Source organism: Rhamphochromis longiceps, linkage group LG18, assembly GCF_057381845.1.
Source record: "Rhamphochromis longiceps isolate RC_006_pf linkage group LG18, R_longiceps_female_GT1.1, whole genome shotgun sequence".
NCBI classification, from domain to species: Eukaryota; Metazoa; Chordata; class Actinopteri; order Cichliformes; family Cichlidae; genus Rhamphochromis; species Rhamphochromis longiceps.
Window position 1 is genome coordinate 11,633,125 of NC_140574.1, and position 20,763 is coordinate 11,653,887.

The 20,763-nt window shown below is 39.4% G+C and overlaps 1 protein-coding gene across 1 annotated transcript in view; it reads left to right on the forward strand.

The window, feature by feature from the left end:
- LOC146647800 (retinal-specific phospholipid-transporting ATPase ABCA4-like) overlaps nucleotides 1-20,763 on the forward strand; it is a 43,406-nt gene continuing 22,643 nt past the window's right edge. Inside the window, exons 1-18 of the mRNA XM_085390016.1 lie at nucleotides 1-66; nucleotides 293-386; nucleotides 573-714; nucleotides 813-952; nucleotides 1,603-1,730; nucleotides 1,904-2,101; nucleotides 6,492-6,581; nucleotides 8,915-9,152; nucleotides 10,050-10,189; nucleotides 10,812-10,928; nucleotides 12,851-13,048; nucleotides 14,503-14,708; nucleotides 16,596-16,772; nucleotides 17,576-17,798; nucleotides 18,515-18,736; nucleotides 19,248-19,452; nucleotides 19,548-19,640; nucleotides 20,105-20,302. Coding sequence (XP_085246142.1) covers nucleotides 1-66; nucleotides 293-386; nucleotides 573-714; nucleotides 813-952; nucleotides 1,603-1,730; nucleotides 1,904-2,101; nucleotides 6,492-6,581; nucleotides 8,915-9,152; nucleotides 10,050-10,189; nucleotides 10,812-10,928; nucleotides 12,851-13,048; nucleotides 14,503-14,708; nucleotides 16,596-16,772; nucleotides 17,576-17,798; nucleotides 18,515-18,736; nucleotides 19,248-19,452; nucleotides 19,548-19,640; nucleotides 20,105-20,302 — 2,875 coding nt within the window. The remainder of the gene's footprint in view (nucleotides 67-292; nucleotides 387-572; nucleotides 715-812; nucleotides 953-1,602; nucleotides 1,731-1,903; nucleotides 2,102-6,491; nucleotides 6,582-8,914; nucleotides 9,153-10,049; nucleotides 10,190-10,811; nucleotides 10,929-12,850; nucleotides 13,049-14,502; nucleotides 14,709-16,595; nucleotides 16,773-17,575; nucleotides 17,799-18,514; nucleotides 18,737-19,247; nucleotides 19,453-19,547; nucleotides 19,641-20,104; nucleotides 20,303-20,763) is intronic.

Here is a 20,763-nt window from a genome sequence, read left to right on the forward strand (position 1 = left end):
ATGAAGACTGGCTCTCAAGTCAGCCTGTTACTGTGGAAAAACTGGACTCTTCGAAAGAGACAGAAGGTAACACTTTTTATATATATTGTATATCTATAAATAAATAGTATGAGAACGACAGAAACACAACCAAAACAATTACCATAGGGTTTGAACATTAATATACATACATATATATATGTATAATATATGTATATATATTAATGTTCAAACCCCATGGCAATTGTTTTGGTTGTGTTTCTGTTGTTCTCATACTTCACGGTGTATGACTGCATCACATCTGTCTATCCAGATCCGCTTCCTGGTGGAGATCTTCTGGCCAGTGTTGCTATTCATTGGTTTGGTGTGGCTGAGGAAAGCCAATCCACTGTACCAACAACATGAGTGTAAGAAGAATTCGCCAATTATGCATCAAGTTTTCAAATTAGAAAAGAAAAGAAAAAGACAAAATTGTATTTGCTGAAATTCCTTTCTTTCCTTGTAAAAATAGTATCCCTTTACCCTTTCACAGTTCTGTTAACATCAAATCACAACCTCTCACATTGCCTCTAACGTAGTCTGTGTGTCTTTAGGTCATTTCCCCAACAAGGCGCTGCCCTCTACAGGGATTCTCCCTTGGATTCAGGGCATCTTCTGCAACGTCAACAATCCCTGCTTTAGATATCCAACCCGAGGAGAATCCCCAGGCGTTGTTTCCAATTATAATAACTCGGTGTAAGCATAACTCAGCTCTTTTAAACTTGGTAAAAACCACTTTTAACCTTATAAAAAAATGTTTTTTTTTTGTGTGTTTTTTGGGGGGGTTATTCCAGATTGGCGCGATTCTACACCAACATCCAAAAGCTTCTGCTCAATGACACGGAGGTCCAACAGCTTGGCAGGCTTTGGCATGAAATGTCATCATTCTCAAACTTCATGGAAACTTTACGCAACAATCCGTCTGCAGTCTCAGGTGAAGTCAAAAAAGAGGAAAGTGGCCAGTAGACGTTTTTATTAATAAGCTGACAAAAAAATGACTATTGAGAACAAGGTTTCTGGACAGATGTGAACCCAAAGGTGCTAATAATTTTCCTTTTAAGGAGACATTAATTCTTAACCTAACATAAACAGAAAACAGTAGCTATAAAAATATTTATTTATTTTGTCCAATTTCTGTAAATTACGTTATACATTTTCAGTGCTGCATGGATGCAGGCTTTAAAAATATCTTTTATTGTAGATTTTGCCACTTGCTTTAAAAAGTACGTACATGACATCTACACAAAAAGAATTCCTCCATGGTGGTTTATAAACTTCCCTTCACTATTTTTCACTTTGGCCTTTTAATCCTGGGTAATTTGCACATTATGGTGCTGAGTCACATGCCGTTTTTTATGACTAGGCCCAAAGGCATACCCGAAATGTGTTCTCAGTATTTCTTCCTAAGAAATTAGCTTTAGTTTTTGGCAGGGAAATGTGCATAAACACCCTTCCTCACTGCGTTTTCTCTGAAAATCTGTGTCAATCTTTTCTGCTGTGAATCATTTCCTCAGCGCAGTGGGTCAAAGTTATTTTTTGCTGATTTTGACCTTTCGCTATCTCTGTTCATGATTTTCCGTTTAGGTCGCGGGCTGAAGGTGGAGGATATTTTGAAGGATGATGAAGTTCTCACAGCCTTCCTGTTAAGAGATGCCGGGCTCTCGGAGTCTATAGTTTATCAACTTGTCAATGCACAAATACGACTTGAACAGGTACATCTTTTTAGAAAGATTTTTGCAGAGGTTAATGATGAATTTTTGCAGAGAATCAAAATTAAAACCATGCTTTACCTGGATTGTGGCAATTGCACTTGTCTAAAAAGACATTATATACATTATAGTAACTTACTGAATATGAATACAAATATTTTGATGCTGTTTTGCAGTTTGCATTTGGAGTCCCAGACCTGCAGCTGAAAGACATAGCATGTAGTCAGGCCCTCTTGGAGCGTTTCCTGTTCTTCCCCACTCGCATGGGACTGCATGGGGTCCGCAATGCTATGTGTGCCCTGAGCCAGCAAAGGCTCCAGAGGATAGAGGATGTCCTGTATGCTAATCTGGACTTCTTCAAGATCTTTAAGCTGGTTAGTAGCTTGTTTTAACTTATACAGTGGTGCATCATTCATATCACTAGGTGATGATCTAGTATGTCTAACTGCAGATGTTGGTTCCCACATCCACGCACTGCTCTCTATTGAAAGACTGGTGGATATCGATGAGCATCTCTTGTGTTACTGTATTGATTTTGCATATTTACTCTGCTTTGGAATGTCAGGATGTATTAATGCATTAAGTCGTGTACATATTTATATTATATATTATTTAATATTTGTAAGCACTTTAATCTATCAAAGTCTGGTAGCTTCACAGTTTAAACCTGAAGCGATAAATGTGGGTCCAAACTGTCACAATTTCTGGAGGCAAATCGTGCGGAGAGAGAGAGAGAGGTGTGGATCCAAACGCAGACACAGAGGGAAACTGAGCTGAGATGCGAACCAATAGCGGACCGTTTATTTAGCTGCTGATTGATTACAGGAACGAAACTGAACAGTGACTTGACTCAAACTGAGATGTCAAACTATGACCTTTACTTTGGCTGTGACTATGGGAGAGAACATAAGCAGACAACCAGACAGCTAACAGTAAGAAACACGAGACCTAAGTACACTGGAGGGTAATTGGGAAAGTGAACACACATTGGAAAACAGCTGACACAATTACCCATAATGACACAACAGGGAAGTGTAAACAAAACACATAGAAATGCAGCAACAAGAGGAGGTAAACCTAAGAACTAGAATTTGCAGAACAGAGAAGAACTTGAGTGCTGGAAGTACAAAACAGAAACCATAACACTAGAAGTCATAGCCATAAATAAACCCAAGAACAATAGTAATCATAATAATAGTAATACAAATTCCAAAACCCTGGGTCACTGACCCAAGACCATAACACAAACTCAGGCAAAATTGTCCTACACAGTTTTAGAGACACACACTGCTGTGTATTTTCCGACTGTTTCAGGCATATTCACTGCAAGACGTTTTCAGAGAGAATTCATTAAATTTTGGCCAATAAATACAGCTCAAACCTGGATTTAGTCGGTGCAGACCAGACAGTCACTCATCTACAAACCTATTATATGGACTTTTTAATATTAGCTGCGGGATCAGTAAAATTGATGTAGTGGAAGATGGAAAGTCTTCACATCTGGCATTTAGTCATGGAGTGCCACAGGGTTCTGTGCTGGCACCAATACTTTTTACATTATACAGTACATGGTTTCCTTAGGCAATAACAATATCAAGTACCACTGTGTTCATTTCCATTGGTTTACAGATGATACCCAGCTTCATTTCTCAGTGAAGCCAGGTGACACAAATCAATTAGCTAAACACTGGGAATCTTTTTAAGACAAAACAAAGTTATTATATAAAAATAATGGATCTTACCTGGTGTCTAACCAGACATATACCCTTGATGGCATTACACTGGCCTCCAGCAAAAGTGTGAGAGCTCTTGGAGGCAGTTTTGACCAGGATATGTTGGATAGTGTGGACATTAAACACATGTGAAAGAAAGCAGGACTGCTTGCAATATCTCTTAAATTAGAAACATCCCATCTTAGAGTGATAAAAAAAAATAGTTCATGCATTTATTAGGTCTAGGCTGGATTATTGTAATTTGGACTATTGTCATTTATTTTTATGAATTTGTTCTAAATGTTCCCAGCAAATACTCAAGTTTATCCAAAGAGTACTAACAGATCATACTTCATACAGAGATCACATTTCTCTCATATTAGCGTCTCTTTACTGGTTTCATAATGAATCCACAATTTAATCTGAAATCCTTCTCCTCACATACAAAGCTCTGAATAATCAGGGCTCATCGTATATGAAGGACCTCATTGTACCATTTGATTGCAACAGAGCACTTCACTCTCAGACTGCAGGCTTACTTGTGGCTCTTAGAGTTTCCAAAAGTAGAGGGAGAGCTATCAGCCCCGTCTCGCATGGTACCATCTCCCACTTTGGATTTAGGAGACAGACACACTTTCTAGTTTTAAGATTAGGGTTAGGATCCCTTTTGATAAAGCTTACAGTTAGGGCTGGAATAGGTGTCTCTGAACCATTCCTTATCTATGCTGCTGTAAGCTCAGACAACTGCAAGACTTCATGTGATACACTGACTACTTCCCCACTCATTTCTTCTTACTCACCATGTGTTTGTATACCACTGCAGCATGTCATTACATTTTTGTCTACTCTCTCCCTTAGTGTGTGTTTTGCCCGTCTCTTCTCTTTCTCCCCCGCCAGCGGGTTGTGGCATATGGCTGCACTTCCTTGACTCTGGTTCTGCCAGAGCTTTCTTCTCGTTAGAAGGCAGTATTTTTTTTCTTTCCACTGCTGCAAAGCACTTGCTCACAGGGGGCTGGTTGTTGGCGCTTTCTCCAGAATACTGTACAGTTGTTACCTTATTCTATAAATGGCCTTGAGGGGACTGTTGTTCAAATGTGGTGCTATCTAAATAAACCAGAATTGAATTGAACTGAGCTGAATTGGTACTGTCCTCCAAAAGCTTCAAAAGTGCTACAATACCAGTAAATCTTCTCTGTAGAAACTGTACATGTATGTCGAGGTTTGCATAGATATCAGTGCTGCACGTGAGGCCCAGTAGCTGGCTCTAGCAGGGGAGTCTGTAGAAGTGTTTGCTGGTTTTATTTTAGGCACTGGCTCTCTTTAGAAATGTTCGATTATCTTAAAAGCATATTGGGACTAAAACAGACCCTTTCTTTTTTAATAACACTTGTATTCACCTGTGATTATTTGAGCAAGTTATCCTCAACTCAAGAAATGTTATCTTCATTTTTGTCCCTTGTCTCCTTGTTCTGCACGCACACACAAATAGTGAAACAAAGAGTATAAGATCCACAAAACAACAGCAGGGACTCTCACGCTCATCTGAAATGATAAGTTTCGCATATACAAAATGCACCTGAACTTTTTTTTACATTATTAAACAGCTAACAGTGTATAACTAGTGTTAGCTTACGCAATAGGAAAAATCTTTTTCCTAACGTGTAACAAAAGATTTGTTTGTTGAGACAGGAAACCTGGCTATTGGAATATATGTAACTGACACTGTAATTGACAATCAAATTAGTCATTCTGTCCATACTCTTCCATCTTATAAATTGCATCGTATTTATATGATATCAATGTCAAAAACTCCATTTCACTGCATGTCCAGCTGTAAATGTTGTACTCTCTCTTTATCATATGTCTGTGTTGTTCAGCCTGGGTGAGTCAGGTGATTGGCTGAGGGAGTTTACATGGCATTATCCTTCTTGGCCTGTTTCTTTAATGGGCTTAGAGCCTGCCTGCAGACTCTGTGGTATTCTGTAAGACAGGATGCCACTTCTCATACATATATTTTGAGTCAACATAGCTTCTAGCAAACCTGGTTTATATGGTTGCTAAAAACCTGACAAATAGTGCATCTTCACAGTGTTGCTGTGGCTTTAATTACCATTTTTTAAAAGAAAATCCTTGGAATAGTGAAGAAGTTGCTATAAATAGCTTGCAAATTAGGGTCAATTAGAGACTACCCTATATTTAGACTTGAGAGATGTATGTTGTCAAATATCTTAGAGATGAAAAATCTGACCTAGAACCTTAAATTCCCCCTTTTGCCCTATGGTAACTGGAATAGTCTCCAGCCCCCCCACGACCCTGACAAGGATAAGCATAAGAGAATGGATGGATAGACAGTTTATGTGTGGGAAATCTGATCTCTTAATTTAACTCGTTAACTCCATCGCACATCATGCCCATTACCACATTGACCTTGGTCTCATAGCAGCTGTCCTCCCATCATTACACTCTTGACTCCCTTCTTGCATCAACTTTTCAGTGCCCTCCCTTCCCACTCCCTTGCTTTCTCTCTATCCCCCTCACCATACTGCCTCCCTCCTTCCTTCGTTCATTGAAATTCAGGCACGAAGAATGCGAGAAGAAGGATATCTCATGTGTGTGTGTGTTTGTCTTGGCACTCCTGGTTTCCTTACCCTCAGCACTCCTGCCCTGACCAGTCATTTCCTAACACCTACTGTTAATGGTTTCTCAAGAAGATAATGCCACTGAAGGATGCGTAGGGGAGTTATAATACGTAGTTCCACATCAAACAATTGGTGGATCTCAAGTTTAGCACAGGTTAAAAAAATATGGCATTTTCTGTGCGTTTGATGTGGTTTTGCCCAGTAGTGTATTGCTTCAAATTCCTGGAAGTTTCCTGGAAATCACTTGTGACCAGATATGAATTTACAAGTCACAAGCTGAGATATTATATGATTTAAAAAGAGCAGTAATGGTTATAACATAAAAGAACAAAGGACCAGTTGTGTTTAAATCCCCCTTTATCTGTAATAATCTCATTTTACTTTAATAGATCTCCTGTTTTGTTCCCCCCTAGATGCCTCAGGTTTTGGACAGAAGCTCCGTGGGCATTGACCTGCATTTCTGGGGCCAGGCTTTTAAGGCAACATCAGCGAAGATCCAAGATGTAAGTAGTCCAAATGTCATCCATCCCTTCTCTTCTGCTCCTTGAGTCTCTTCTTCTTCTCAAGCCCTCAGTATCAAAGGCACTAGTATTTTTAGTCATGCAGGAAACTCACCTCTTCCGTTGCTCCCCGTTCAAGAATCGCTCCCAGAAGAAGCTGAATGATGTGCTCAATACTGTGAGGGTTACATGTACAGTATGTGTTAAAAAATACATTTTTGCAAGTGCTTTGTGAGCTAAAAACATGCCTGTTGTGTATCTGCATACATGTAATGTATATGCATGCACATGCATTATAAATGAATGGATCTGAAACACTAACTACAATGGAATAGAACAGGGTTGAAGAGAATACAGTAGATACTGTAGATTACATTTTTTTTCTACAAGAAGAACACACGTGGAATGGAAATGTAAACACATATACACACACTTGCGCAAATGAAAGAAAAAAATGTATGAATGAGAAGATAATTTTCATTTCATTTCATTTATTTATTTATTTCACACTTGGTACAACAGATCAAACAATGAACAAATAACTGAAAAAGTAAAAAGAAAATGGATGATAAAAAATAATAAAATCAGCTTTCAAGAACTATCACTATTCAATTAAAGTCAGAAGAAGGAGACATAGTATGCTGACATGTTGTCAACAAGTCACAGCCACACAGAAACACTGATACGTTATTACACATCTAAAATATTAGACTAAAATAGAATAAAACTAAGAGAGTCGACTAGAACAAATACGGTAGAACATAATGAAATGGGATGCATTGGTTTATATATAACAAAAAGCACAAACAGTATAAAACAGCATTGTAACACAATAGAGTAGAATAATGTGTTTATCAGGCAACACATACACACAAATCACTGTGACTGAGATGTGTGTTTAGGCACGTTCACGGTTTGTCCCAAGGGAGAGCGTATCCCATCATCACCTTAGCCAGGGGTGAGAGAGAAAGAGAGAGGAGGGTGGGAGGTAGAGGGAGGGAGGAAAAGAGGGACATTCTTTTGAGGTGACACATCCTGTAGGTGGGACCTTCGTATCACCGTGGTGACAGAAAGGCGAGCCAAAAGCTCTCATTACCCACCTCTTCTTCCTTTCAGTTCAGTGTGTGTGTGGATGTTTCTGTGCGAGAAATAATACATAAGGAAACAGAGGAAGAGGGAGTGAGCGCGACAGACATGAGGGGTGTGTTGTAGCATGCTTATGTCTGCGCGTGTCCACATGTAAAAGGTAGCTTTGAGTAGGAGTCATAAACGATCAAAGAGCCATTTTCATCACTCACCTCTGGAGCCAAATCAGTGATGACCCGTGCTAATAAATCCAAATATGATTTGAACCAAAACGCTCCCGGAGGAACTCAGTCCTACCAACATGTAGGAGCAACATGCAATACAATTATTGATGGCCTCCTTCATTATCTTCACAGAGGAAATTACATGTAGCAGGGAGAATTGCTCTCCTGGTTGAAGCTATTTTTGTTCTCTCAATAGGAGGATATTTAATCCACCTTGCAGCTCAGCTCTGTCCAACTTCTTTGCTTATCTTTAAGCTATTGTTTTCTTGTGACCGTTTATACTTAAAAATTCACAGGGCATGAATGAGTATGACAAACATAAATATCCCTGATCTGTGTATAATTATCTGATGAAGGTCAAATAACTCAAAATGGATTGTTTACACTTTCCAGCAATACCTAATAGTTACTCATCCTGCTGTAGGCCAGAAAATGTTTGGTTGTACTTCTCAGCAATGATCAACAGACACGCCAGACAAAAAAATATATAAAACTTAAAAACTAACAGCCAGTCAGGGTTTGAGATACAGCATATAAACCATTTGGTGTTAGGGGTGTGTACTGTATATTAGACAGAGGTGATTGAACTCTAGTTTATAGGTTAAAGGTGCTTTAAATCCTAGTTTATTCTGACGATAGTAAATCCTATTTCCCGACTTGTGTTATCCGAGTAACCAACTTGTAAATATAAGCTATTAATCATGTTCATATCTTCTTTATAGTTTACACATATTTTACTTCATGTAAAGTGTTACCAGTATCTCATTTTCTCTGTGTGTACAGGGAACTCACTTTTTAGGATGTGCTCTGCTTTGTTGACCTTTCCACCAGTAAAATCCAATTTCCGTTTGATTTGGGCTCACCTTTTTTGTATTTTGCATTTTGTGATTAGTGCTAATTGCAGAGTGTGTTCACTGTGACCATGTTAGCATGCTAATATTGAAGCACTGCTGTATAGATACAGCCTCATGGCTGCAGACTATCGGATTGTTTAAAAGTTTAACTGGGCCTCTCTGTCTTGCGCAGATGATGCAGCAGGAGAGCTCTCAGGAGCTCATGAAGGCAGTGTCCTCCCTGTTCCAAACTGGGGGTCCTTCCTCTTTCACCCAGTTGATGTCCAGCGTGTCAAGTCTCTTCTGTGGATATCCTGAGGGTGGGGGCTCTAGGGTCCTGTCTTTCAACTGGTATGAAGACAACAATTATAAGGTGTTTCTGGGGGTCAATGGCACCAAAAACCACAACTATGCCTATGATGATACTACCAGTAAGTAAAGAGGGATTTTTAAAAAATACTCTACTCAAATATAGTATTAAGACTGTACTTGTTACAGATAAAAATCACAGAAACAGAAATATACCTGTACCTGCTGTATATGATAGCGCTATATATGATAGTGTTTTGCAGACACCACAAGTAGTTATAGTATGACTTTTTTGAAATCTAAAACAACGAGTAAAAAATATCACAAGTTTGCATCACAACACATACTTATGAAAATGTCACAGCTCTGATGCCTGCTGTGACATTCAGATTGTCCAAATGTCACAGAGTTATACATTTTCACGCTTACACAACCTGCAAACACCTCTCTTTCATTTGGAATGAAAAGTTTAGATTGGAAGTGACTGGTTGACCTGGAAAGAAAATACTACAACGGCCATTCAGTTTCACTCGTTCAGTGCTTTTCATCATATAGTTTCATTCAACATGAAGCAAGAAATAAATGTGCTGTAATTAAAGTGTGACTTAAGAAAAAAATACCAGTCAGATATAGTTAAATATTAGAAAAACACACCTTCTTACTTCACGTATTTATTTCTATTTATGCAAATGCAGTCTTTACCTATGCTTATTGTGTATTTGTTACATGTCGTTTGCTTTCATTAGCATGAGAAGGTGGGACAGAACTAATTTCACAAGCATAAAGAAAGATGTTTAGATCACTCAGTTATCATTTGGACAGAGTTTGCCTCAAAAGGCAAAATTTGTTCCAGAAGGTTGGCTGATATGCTCTGATTGGCTATTTTTTTTTAATATTAAGATTCTTTAGTTGATCATTTATTACGTCTGAATGCTTGAGACTTATGGAGGCCATAAGGAAAAATTATTATATATGAATACCATTTGTTTCTCATTCTCTTCATCTTTCCCTACCCCTAGCTCCCTTCTGCAATGCCCTGATGCAGACCCTGGAGTCCAACCCTGTCACGAAAATTGTGTGGAATTCAGTCAAGCCCCTGCTGATGGGAAAGATCCTTTACACCCCCGACTCCCCCGCAGCCCGCAAGATATTAAAGAGTGTGAGTGAGACCACCTCCAGCCTGACCCATCACCTCTCTCCCTTTTCCAACTCACTTTTGCCCCACTTCTGCGATTCTTTCAACACTCAGTATCAGTGTAGATGCATACAAACCAACCACCCACCTTTGGAATGAGCTGACTAAAGAAGCAGAGGAAAGCAAAGGGATGGTGGCGGTGATGGGGGTGAGGGGTAATGTGATGCAATGTGAGGGATGGGAAGAGGAGGGAGAGAATTCAGTGTAAGTGTGGGGGCGCGGCAGTGGAAGGAAAAACAGATCTGTTATGTCTCTTTTAATCCTCCTGACACAAAACAGAGTGGGGTTTCGAGAGTTTTGAGCGGCGTTTTGAATGTAGCCAAATTACATAATGTAACATTCCATTGTTATCCGCTGTATGTTGCAGCTTAAACCTTAGATAAAGTGTTAGTGGACTTTTTTGATCTCTCCTTTTTTTTTTTTTTCAACTGACACTATCCTTTAACAACTGACACTTCCACCAAACTCATTATTGACAGTGTATTTAGCACAGAACGCGACCGCTGTGTGTTAAATATGCTTTTGTTGTACTACTCTGGAAATATTTTTCAACTTTCATAGGATGTGTGTATTTGTGTTTGTCCAGGCCAACACAACCTTTGAGGAGCTAGAGAGGCTCCAAAATATGGCCAAGGCCTGGGAAGAGGTGGGACCTCAACTCTGGGCTTTCTTCCAAAACAGCGTTCAGATGAACATGATCAGGGTATGATTACTGCACATTCCTGCACACTAATTTAATGCACATTTGCACATCAACTCTCCTTACTACCACTGACATTATATAAAGAGATGGACACAGCCACTGTGAATCCACCCATTAGTTTGTGAAATCCTATTTTGAGCCCTTCATTTCATTACTTGGATAATAAAATAAAGTAAAAAAAACAAAAAAAAAGCAGCTAATGCTAGCAGGCTTTTTAGCAAGCTGCATCCATATATATATATACACTGCTGATACTGGCATCTTTATTAGTACTCCTGCTCAGCTGTTTGTAATTGGAAATATTTAATCAGCCAAACGCATCGCAGCAACTTGATGCATTTAGGCATGCCGACATGGTCATGACAACCTGCTGAAGTAGAAACTGAGCATCAGATTGAAGAAGAGTAGTATTTAACTGTGGAGTGTTTTAGAAACTGCTGATTCACCAGGATCTTCACACATAACCATCTCTAGTGTTTACAGCATTTCTGGGTGAAAATGCTGTGTTGACTACTTCAATCAAATAGGAAACCAACAGTAACTCAAATAATACATTTTGCAAAACAGCATCTATAATTGCACAATCCATGAAGCAGATGGGTTACAGCAGCAGAAGACCACACTGGGTGCCACTCCTGTCAGCTGAGAACAGGAAACTGAGGCAACAATTTGAGGCTCACCAACATTATAATTGAAGATTGGGAAAATGTTGCCTGATCTGATTGTTCTGATGAATGCTGTGAGATTCAGATGGTAGGGTCAGAATTGGCATAAACAACATCTTTCCTCGTAACATTTCAGATTCCTGGTGGTGATGTAATTGTGTGAGAGATATTTTCTTGACACATGTTGGGCTCCTTATTACTAAATGACCATCAATTAAACACCACAGCCTACCTGAGTATTGTTGCTGACTATGTCACAAAGCTCAAATCATCTCAAACTGTTTTTTTGAACAAGACAGTTGCTTCACTGTACTCAAATGCCATCCGGAGACACGAGAACTTAATCTAGTCGAGCACCTTTGGGATTTAGTTGAACAGCAGATTCACAACATAGATGTGCGGCCAAAAAATCTTCCACAGCTGCATGATGGGGGCTTGAGCCTATACCAGCTACCATAGGGCGAGAGGCAGGGTACACCCTGGACAGGTCATCAGTCTGTCGCAGGGCTAACATAGAGAGACAGACAACCATTCACACTTACATTCACACCTATGGGCAATTTAGAATCACCAATTAACCTAACCCCACTGCAAGACAGACATTTGCATTAAAAATGCTCCTGAAGGGACCCCAAACATGGATGAGTTCAGTGACTTGAATTAACAGGTGATATTTCATTGGTTGGTCGTTGCTGTGCTTTTTTTGGAAGTCGAATTTCCCAGAGGAACCCACCCGAGGGATTAATAAAGTTCTATCTTATCTTATTTTATCTTATCTTATCATAGATGACTACCAGCTACAGCTGCCTGTGTTAGTTTCCACCTGTCAGGTACTGAATAATCCACTCAACCATCTGATTCAGTTCTGTGACTGAGTGGTTTGTGGTTATGTGTGTGCTGTCAGTCAGCAACCTCAAACCTAGTAAAGCAAATTTAAAGTCTTTCTATAACTAGTATTATTTAACCGCCCCCCCCCCAGATACATTTAAAAGCACTAGCTAGTTGAATATTATGTCCACCCACATTATGTCCATGTCTACCTAGCATAGATAATTTGTTCCCAGTTAATTACTCCTGATATTTAGAGATTCATATTTATGGCCTCTAACATAAGGTTGGTCAGCACAACCTTGAAAATGTTAAATTTTACTCCTTACTCTACTATGTAGCCACCTGAATCAAACATTTTCTTCTACATGAGCATGTATTGTACTGTATTTCTATTATGCACAGTAACTCTAATCTCTCTCACTGAAGGATACACTGAGGAACCCAACGGTGATGCATTTCATGGACAACAGTCTGGTGGGAACTGAATTTACCACAAAAGACATTCTCAACTTCCTCTATAATGGACCAGAGCGAGAGAGAGAGGCGGGCATGCCAAACTTTGACTGGAGGAACATTTTTAACATCACCGACCAGCTCATACACATGTTCAACCAGTATGGAGAGGTTAGTAACCTGTCTCTATTTCTGTGTCTCCCTACTTTTTTCCTCAATTTTGCACATTCCTATGACAAGGCATTTGGCCTTTTTGGTAGGCTTTGTCTAAATTCTACAGACAAGAGCGTCTGTCTCCCAGGTCTTCTTCCTGGAGACTGTGCCAGGCTTTTTGACACAGGGCACAACCACTTAGCACAGCTCTTCCATACAGCAGCCTGAAAGGTGGCAAGAACATGTTTGCTGTCACCCCCTTCCCTTGTTTCCATTGTACATTCAGTGATAAAGTAGAGAGTAGATGGGAATGAGTCACCCCCCTCAAAACCCAGTGCTTTTTTAGTGTACAGCACTTCATTCAAACAAACTCCTGTGCTTGCTACATAAAAGAGGGCAAATCACTCTATCCATCCTTCACGCCTTCTCTCTCTTCTTGTGTCTGATTAAAAGGGGGTAGGGTTTGGATTTTGGAAAGAGCCCTATCATTGCAGGCACCTCAATCTACCCTTTGTCTCCTAGTTTAGTGCCAAGACCCTTCAGAGCTCCACAAACAATCCAGGGGGATTTAGCAAATTAGATATAGCTGTCAGTAATCACTGGGCCATAGGATAACTGCTGTAGTTAGCATGAGGTCCTCTTACTCTGTCAGGGGTATGTTTCTCACACTGGCATCCTATTGGAACATGTGTATCAGTGAGGCTCCTTCTTCTCAGCCCATCTCTGAGAGAACATCATTGTGTAGTGACTGTGTGTTCACATAAAGATGAATGGGAAGTGATCTCTTGTCTGTCTTTGAGTGCTCTGGGGGTATTGTACAGTAATGTGAATGAGGACATTAGACACGGTCTACATGGGAGTGTGAGAGTGGGGTTAGAGAGCTGTATCTATGGTGTACATAGTGGGAGTTTCACATGGTAATTACACACGTGGTAAATAAATATAGCAAGTGTGTGTGAGAAAATGAGAGTTGCGATTAGTGTGTGTACATTAAATGGATTTTGCTTTCCTGCTTGCATATATGAACATGCCTATGTTTGCCACTGCACCATGAATATATTGGCTCACATTTTCCCATGTGGCCAGATTACTCCACTGAAAAACCCATAAAAACAACAACAATGATTTAGGATTCAGCTCAGAAAATAGATGCTTAGAAAATAAGGAAACACGATTTGCTTCCAGTATTTCATGGTAGTTATAGTGTTCAGCATCTAATCTAATGCATAATCTAATTAGAATCGTACATGCACTTGCATACTGTTACATCGATTTAGATGTTATAGAAGAAAGGGTTATATATTTTTTCTTCTGTCAGCACATTGAACAACACCACTGCTTAAAAGGCATCAGTAACTACACATACATGAAAACATAAATATTTATACTTGCTAAATGCTAAATCATCGCCCTGTTTCACTGCTTCTTATGAACACAAATCCACATCCTCCTCCATGTTTCTCTGTCTGCAGTGCGTTAGTCTGGATAAGTTTGTGGCCTACACAGACGAGTCCCAGATGATCCATGAGGCTTTGCACCTGCTGGAGGAGAACAAGTTCTGGGCTGGCGTGGTCTTCATGGACCTGTATCCCTGGACCACAAGTGTTCCGCCGCATGTCAAGTACAAGATCCGCATGGATATTGATGCGGTGGAGCGTACCAACAAGATCAAAGACAGGTCAGTAATGAATGACTACTCAACATTTGTAACCCCCTAAAATAAAGCTAAATGACAGCTTTTGTTGTACCTTAACCACTGCACTCAGAAAGTATCCAAATCCCTGAAGCTTTTCACATTTTTTTATATTGCACTGACAAGCTAAAAGTGTTCAAATTAGATGTTCTTTTGTGATCAATTTGCACTCAGTCCCCCTCCACAATTATGAAAATTCTTTAAACTGATTACAAGGATGGAAGAAAAAGAAACATTCAGTCGACAGACCTTGAAATGTAGCCCAGGCTTTGCTGCATTTAATATTCCCAAGAGCACATTGAGTGACCTCTATAATTCTTAAACTGAAAAGGTTTGGATTCAAGAGGGTGACTATATGATCAAACTAAGCAACTGGGTGAGCAACTCTTACAAAGTGAAAACCTGCGTGTAGTTTACAAAAGTTCTTCTAAAGGACTGTCAGAAAGTAGAAATTAGGTGATTTGGTCTGATTAAACCAAGATTAGACTGTCTGACATCAATTCTAAGCACCGTGTCTGGAGAAAGCACCCCAAACAGTGCACTATGGTGAGCATGATGCAGGGGTGGGATTTTCTTTTTAGAGCCAACACAGGGAGAATGGTTAGGGTTGAGGGAATTGAGCTAATGGAGCAAAGCACAGAGACATCTTCCATCTCTGTGCTTTAAATGAAAACAAACTCCACTGGGCTCAAGACCTCAAGGTGGGTTGAAGGTTCACCTCCAAATAGAATAATTACACTAAAGACACATAAATCCAATACCGGAGTGGTTTGGGGACAGCTCTGTGAATGTCCCTGAGTAGGTTGTTGGAGAGACCTGAAAATGTCCCTCAAAAACTAAGAGGATTTTCAAAGAATGACAGAAAGTCGTGAGCCAAGGAATCACTGTGTCATAGCAAGGAAACCCTGCTTCAAAGCCGAAGGTGCTTTAGCAACAAGCTGAATAAAGTGTCTGAATATTTAGATTTGTGTGACAGTTTTTCCTGCTGTGCAGTAGTTTAAAGAAAATACAGTTTTGAGCATAACATGTGAAAAAGTAAAGCGTCCTTGCAGTCTAACCCATGTTTTTGATGCTTTTGTTTCATTGGAGTAATTATTTATTTTTTCGATGCCAAAAATATCTGAAAAACTTCCTCTTTACTGTTTAAATTAATTTATCTTGGGACCAAACAAAGAGCTCGCAATTATAATAAACATCTTTGGCAAATAACAAAAGCCATTCATGGGCTTTAATTGTACTTAATTAAAAGTAGAAATAAAATTGATTAGATCCATCAATATCATTTTAAAATCAAAACCAATATCATTTAAAGCACTAAATATCCCTGTCAGCTTGGTCCTAGATTTTTTTAAAATCTTGTTACTGCCACTTTAATGAGGCAATTTATATGGATTTGTGACATTCCCCAGAGGAAAAGCTTCTCTCGCTGTCTTCCAAAGGTTTTTGGCTGTTCCATACCTGCCCTTTCATCCAACCATGTGTAGCTCTTACATGCATTTCCCCTTTCTCTTTGATCTCTTTTTCATAAGCAGACAGTATGTCAATATCCGCCGGGGTGAACAAGCAGATTTAGCTGTTTGCAGCACACCAGCAGGCTGTAATGGAAGCAGTGGGACTCCTGCCGCTATACAATTGAATAATCAGATTGTAAAAGAGCTTTGAGTCAGACTTATCCGCTTAAGTAAAATCAGTGTGCACAGCGTTAAAGACTTTGGCTTTAGGATAATTTATGGTGGAAAGAAAATCAGTGGAGATTGTGGCCGGGATTATTTAATACAACTACAACAACTTATATATTATTCTGATGTGATGACAAACACCATAATAGCGTAGATCTGGACATCTTTCATTCTTCTGTGTCCTCTCTCTCAGGTACTGGGATCCTGGTCCTAGAGCAGACCCCATGGAGGACCAGAGATACATCTGGGGAGGTTTTGCTTACCTGCAGGATATGATTGAACACGGCATCATTAAAATTCACACAGGCAACGACTGGCCACTCGGGGTCTACGTCCAGCAGATGCCATATCCATGCTACGTAGATGACCTGTGAGTTTACCAGTCACTGCAGTCCTGCAGCATTTTTCACAATATGTCTTTTCATTAAGAAAGCTTTAAAAAGAAATAGATAAAGCACTTGCTGCACATCAGAAAGTGTAACAGTGCTTTAGAGGGCTGCAAAACCTATTATTAATAGAATAATATACAATTAATTGCAGAATAAAAATGATGCTCCTGCATATACTGTCCATGCAACTGATTCAATTTAACCTAAATTGGTGTATAGTTAAGATGAAGCTTTAATTTATTAATAGATGCGTTGAATAACTGTCCAACTCGGTGATTAACTGCTTAACTTCTTTCTGTGTGGACAGGTTTTGTAACTGAATTTCAGTAGGTTTCAAAGCCCAGTCAAGCCGACTCAGACATACAGTAGAATGAGAATGAAAACTCACATTATGAATTAAACATTTTCAGACTAATCAGCCAACTTGAGTGCTGGTTTGTTGAAAGCTAAGCCAAGGACAGTAAAAAGGTAAATTAAAAAAATCTGCTGTTGCTTTCATGCCATTCATCTTGGTGGCTCTTGTTTGAACGTAGAGTTGGGTATTGCTGTTTATTGCAGTCTGTATTAGTGCTATTCTAGTTATTATCAATGGAGGAACCAAATGTGTGAAAATTTCTAGTAGGCGTACTACACTACACTGAATTTCCTCTCTAGAATACAGCCTTTTTTTGGAAATACGTGCTGCTCTTTTGTCTGACTAAAATTGAGATTAATGCATTCTGTGCTGAGAGATCACAGAATCAGTGTAATCCTAATTCCTTCCTCTCTCCTACTTCCACTCTAGCTTCATGATCACACTGAACCGCTGCTTCCCAATATTCATGGTGCTGGCCTGGATCTACTCTGTGTCCATGACAGTGAAGAGCATCGTGCTGGAAAAGGAGCTCCGTCTTAAAGAGACCCTCAAAGCCATGGGGGTCAGCAATGGAGTCATTTGGTACACGTGGTTCATCGACAGTTTCCTCATGATGACTGCGAGCACAGTACTGCTGACCTCTATTGTCATGGTAAGAAAACACAAAGAGCTGGTGAGAAAAGGTGAAAAAAAGCTGAAAGTAAGACTGAGGGTGTTTTGTCAGCTCTTAAGAGCATGTTTATTCAAACCTGCAGCTTGACCCTTGGGCCTATATGTTATATTTGCTATCAAAGCAGTTTTAATTTGATTCCTCAGCACAAAGTGGCCTGCATGGCACATTACTTTGTTTTGAAGTAAACTTATTTGATAGTAGATTTGTTATTTAGTTCTTGAACTCAGTTAACATGTTATTAATGTAATAAAAATGCAAAAACCAGTTAAATACCAAATCCTCGTATAAACTAATTTATGCTTGAGAGGTTTAATTACTGTGACCTTAATTATAGGGCCCAAAAATACTTTGTGGCTCCACACAGATGGAAAAATTGCTAAATATGTCTCTTTTGAATAGTAAAGGTTGCCATACCAAAAGGTTGTTTCGGAGGGTTCATGTTTCACAGGGTTTAATGCTGCCCTCTTGTGGATCATATTAACACACACACACACACACACACACACACACACACACACACACACACACACACACACACACACACACACACACACACACACACACACACATATATATTTTATGTGTTTTTCCTCTCTCTACCTTTTTTTAAACCCTAAATGTGCATGTTTAAATGTGAAAGTAAAACTCGCTGCAGAGATAGTCATGCTCTATATATATCTCCTTTTTAATCTCAGGGTGGCAAAGTGTTGCATTACAGCGACCCGATCCTTGTCTTCTTCTTTCTGATGACTTTCACTCTGGCCACCATCATGCAGTGTTTTCTGATGAGCGTGTTCTTCAACAAGGCCAACCTGGCAGCAGCCTGCAGTGGCATCATTTATTTCACCCTCTACCTACCTCACATCCTGTGCTTTGCCTGGCAAGACCGCATCACCAAGAGCATGAAACTGGCTGCAGTATGTTTATTTTTTTGTTTAAAGTACAAAATCAGACCTGAAGTTATGCTTTTCAAGCATAGTAAATATGATTTACAGTGCTTAACACATTCATTAAACTACTAATGTATAGTTTATACTATAGTTCCCCCTGCATATACTGGGTAATCCAACAGTATATGGTGTATTTTTTATAAATATGTCAAATTACTCTTATTTACTTCCATTTCTGAACAGAAAGAATTGTTTTAGCGGTTGAATGCTTGATTAATTTCTATGAATTCAGTCGTTTTGCATCATAAATAACAATAAAATTTTAAGTTTTAAACAAGTTTTTAACAGATTTCAAAAATATTTGTGCTGTCATGTTTTATGACGAGTCTAATAAATTAGTTAAGCGCTGTATTTAAGTAAATCTCATGGTAAACATTAGCAAATTTAACCCAGCTGACTTTCATGCCTACACACAGATATTTAGCAACAAATGAAACGAGTGATCATCCTGTTTTTTTTTACCCCTCATGTTTTTCAGAGCTTGTTGTCACCTGTGGCCTTTGGCTTCGGGACAGAGTACCTGTCACGGTATGAGGAGCAGGGTTTGGGCCTGCAGTGGAACAACATTAAGACCAGCCCCTTGGAGAAAGACACTTACTCCTTTCTCACCTCCATCCTCATGATGATTTTTGATGCTGTCCTCTATGGTATCCTGGCCTGGTATCTGGATAATGTTTTCCCAGGTTGGGCTTACTTTATATTCTACAGTATTTTAGCAATTAATTGATAGTATGAGCTTATTACTAATAAAATCAAACTATTTGTGTCTGCCCATTAGGACAGTATGGCATTGGTCGGCCATTCTACTTCCCGTTCCAGCCCTCCTACTGGCAAAGACCTAAACCCTCACACACAGAAACGGCAGACAGAGGTTAGTCAACAACAGAGCAGCACTATGACTAAAACAGGAGTCAAAGAAATGAATTTCTACCTTTATTCTTTATGTTTAAAATTGCGGCTAGAAGGGCAAATTATTACCAGAGGAATAGTGTTGTTGTTCCATTGAATTTCAATATAAGGTGAAGTTAAGGCTCATCCAGCCCATCCCATCAGTGTCAGAGCTGGAAGTAAAATCTAAAGCTTAGTAAAAGACAGATAATAGGGTGTCTGCACTTTGAGTAACTGTCCTTATAACCATATGATGGGTCAACAAAGCAGTGTATTATTTGAACAAAGAAAAGATTAGGTGCTTTCTTTCTTCTTTCTTTTTAACTGGAGAGTAAAAATCAATATGTAACTTCAGCGCTTTCATGGTGATGATTTTTAATTATAGGCCTGGTAAAACTTTGATCAAAAAGCATGCTAGTAAGCTGATGTACTGTCTATTCCTTATAGTTCCTGAGAAACCTGAACCAGAAAACCAAGAGAAGGATATCGAGAGCAGACCAGAGACAAACACCTGTAACGGCTCAGCCAGCAGGAAAATCTGCAAACACCAAAGTAAGAGGGAGCAGCAGGAGAGACAGAGGGAACTGCTGAAACAGCAAGAAGAAGCGCCAAACCAGGAGGACGGCCAGGACTCGGGAAATGAAGGTGATGACACAAATACAGAAGAAAAGCTCAGAATGCTGAAACAGTAACTTTGACTACACTTCACAGACTAAACAAGGAGAAGGCATACTAGATAATGACACAGTTGGAGAGAGATGCCACACTGCATGTGAGGAACTCTCTGGGGGCACCTGGTGGAAACATGCAAATCCTGCAGCAGACTGGAAAAACACAGGGGAAAACGGAAAATGACAAATTTGTGCTGATTAGAAGCTGTAATTATATTGTTATTAGGGAAACTGCTGGGACAAGGCCTCAGTCAGGTTAGTGAAAGGAAGGGAAAATAGTATTAGGTAGGTAAAATACTGAGAAATCAGACTAAAAACTCTCTTTCCTCTAAGTGCTCTCAGAAACTTTCTTTCAGAAAGAATTCCATCAAATTAAAATAAACGTTGAGAGATACTGTGTTATTTCTGTCATGTTTTGATAATATTTTCAATCTC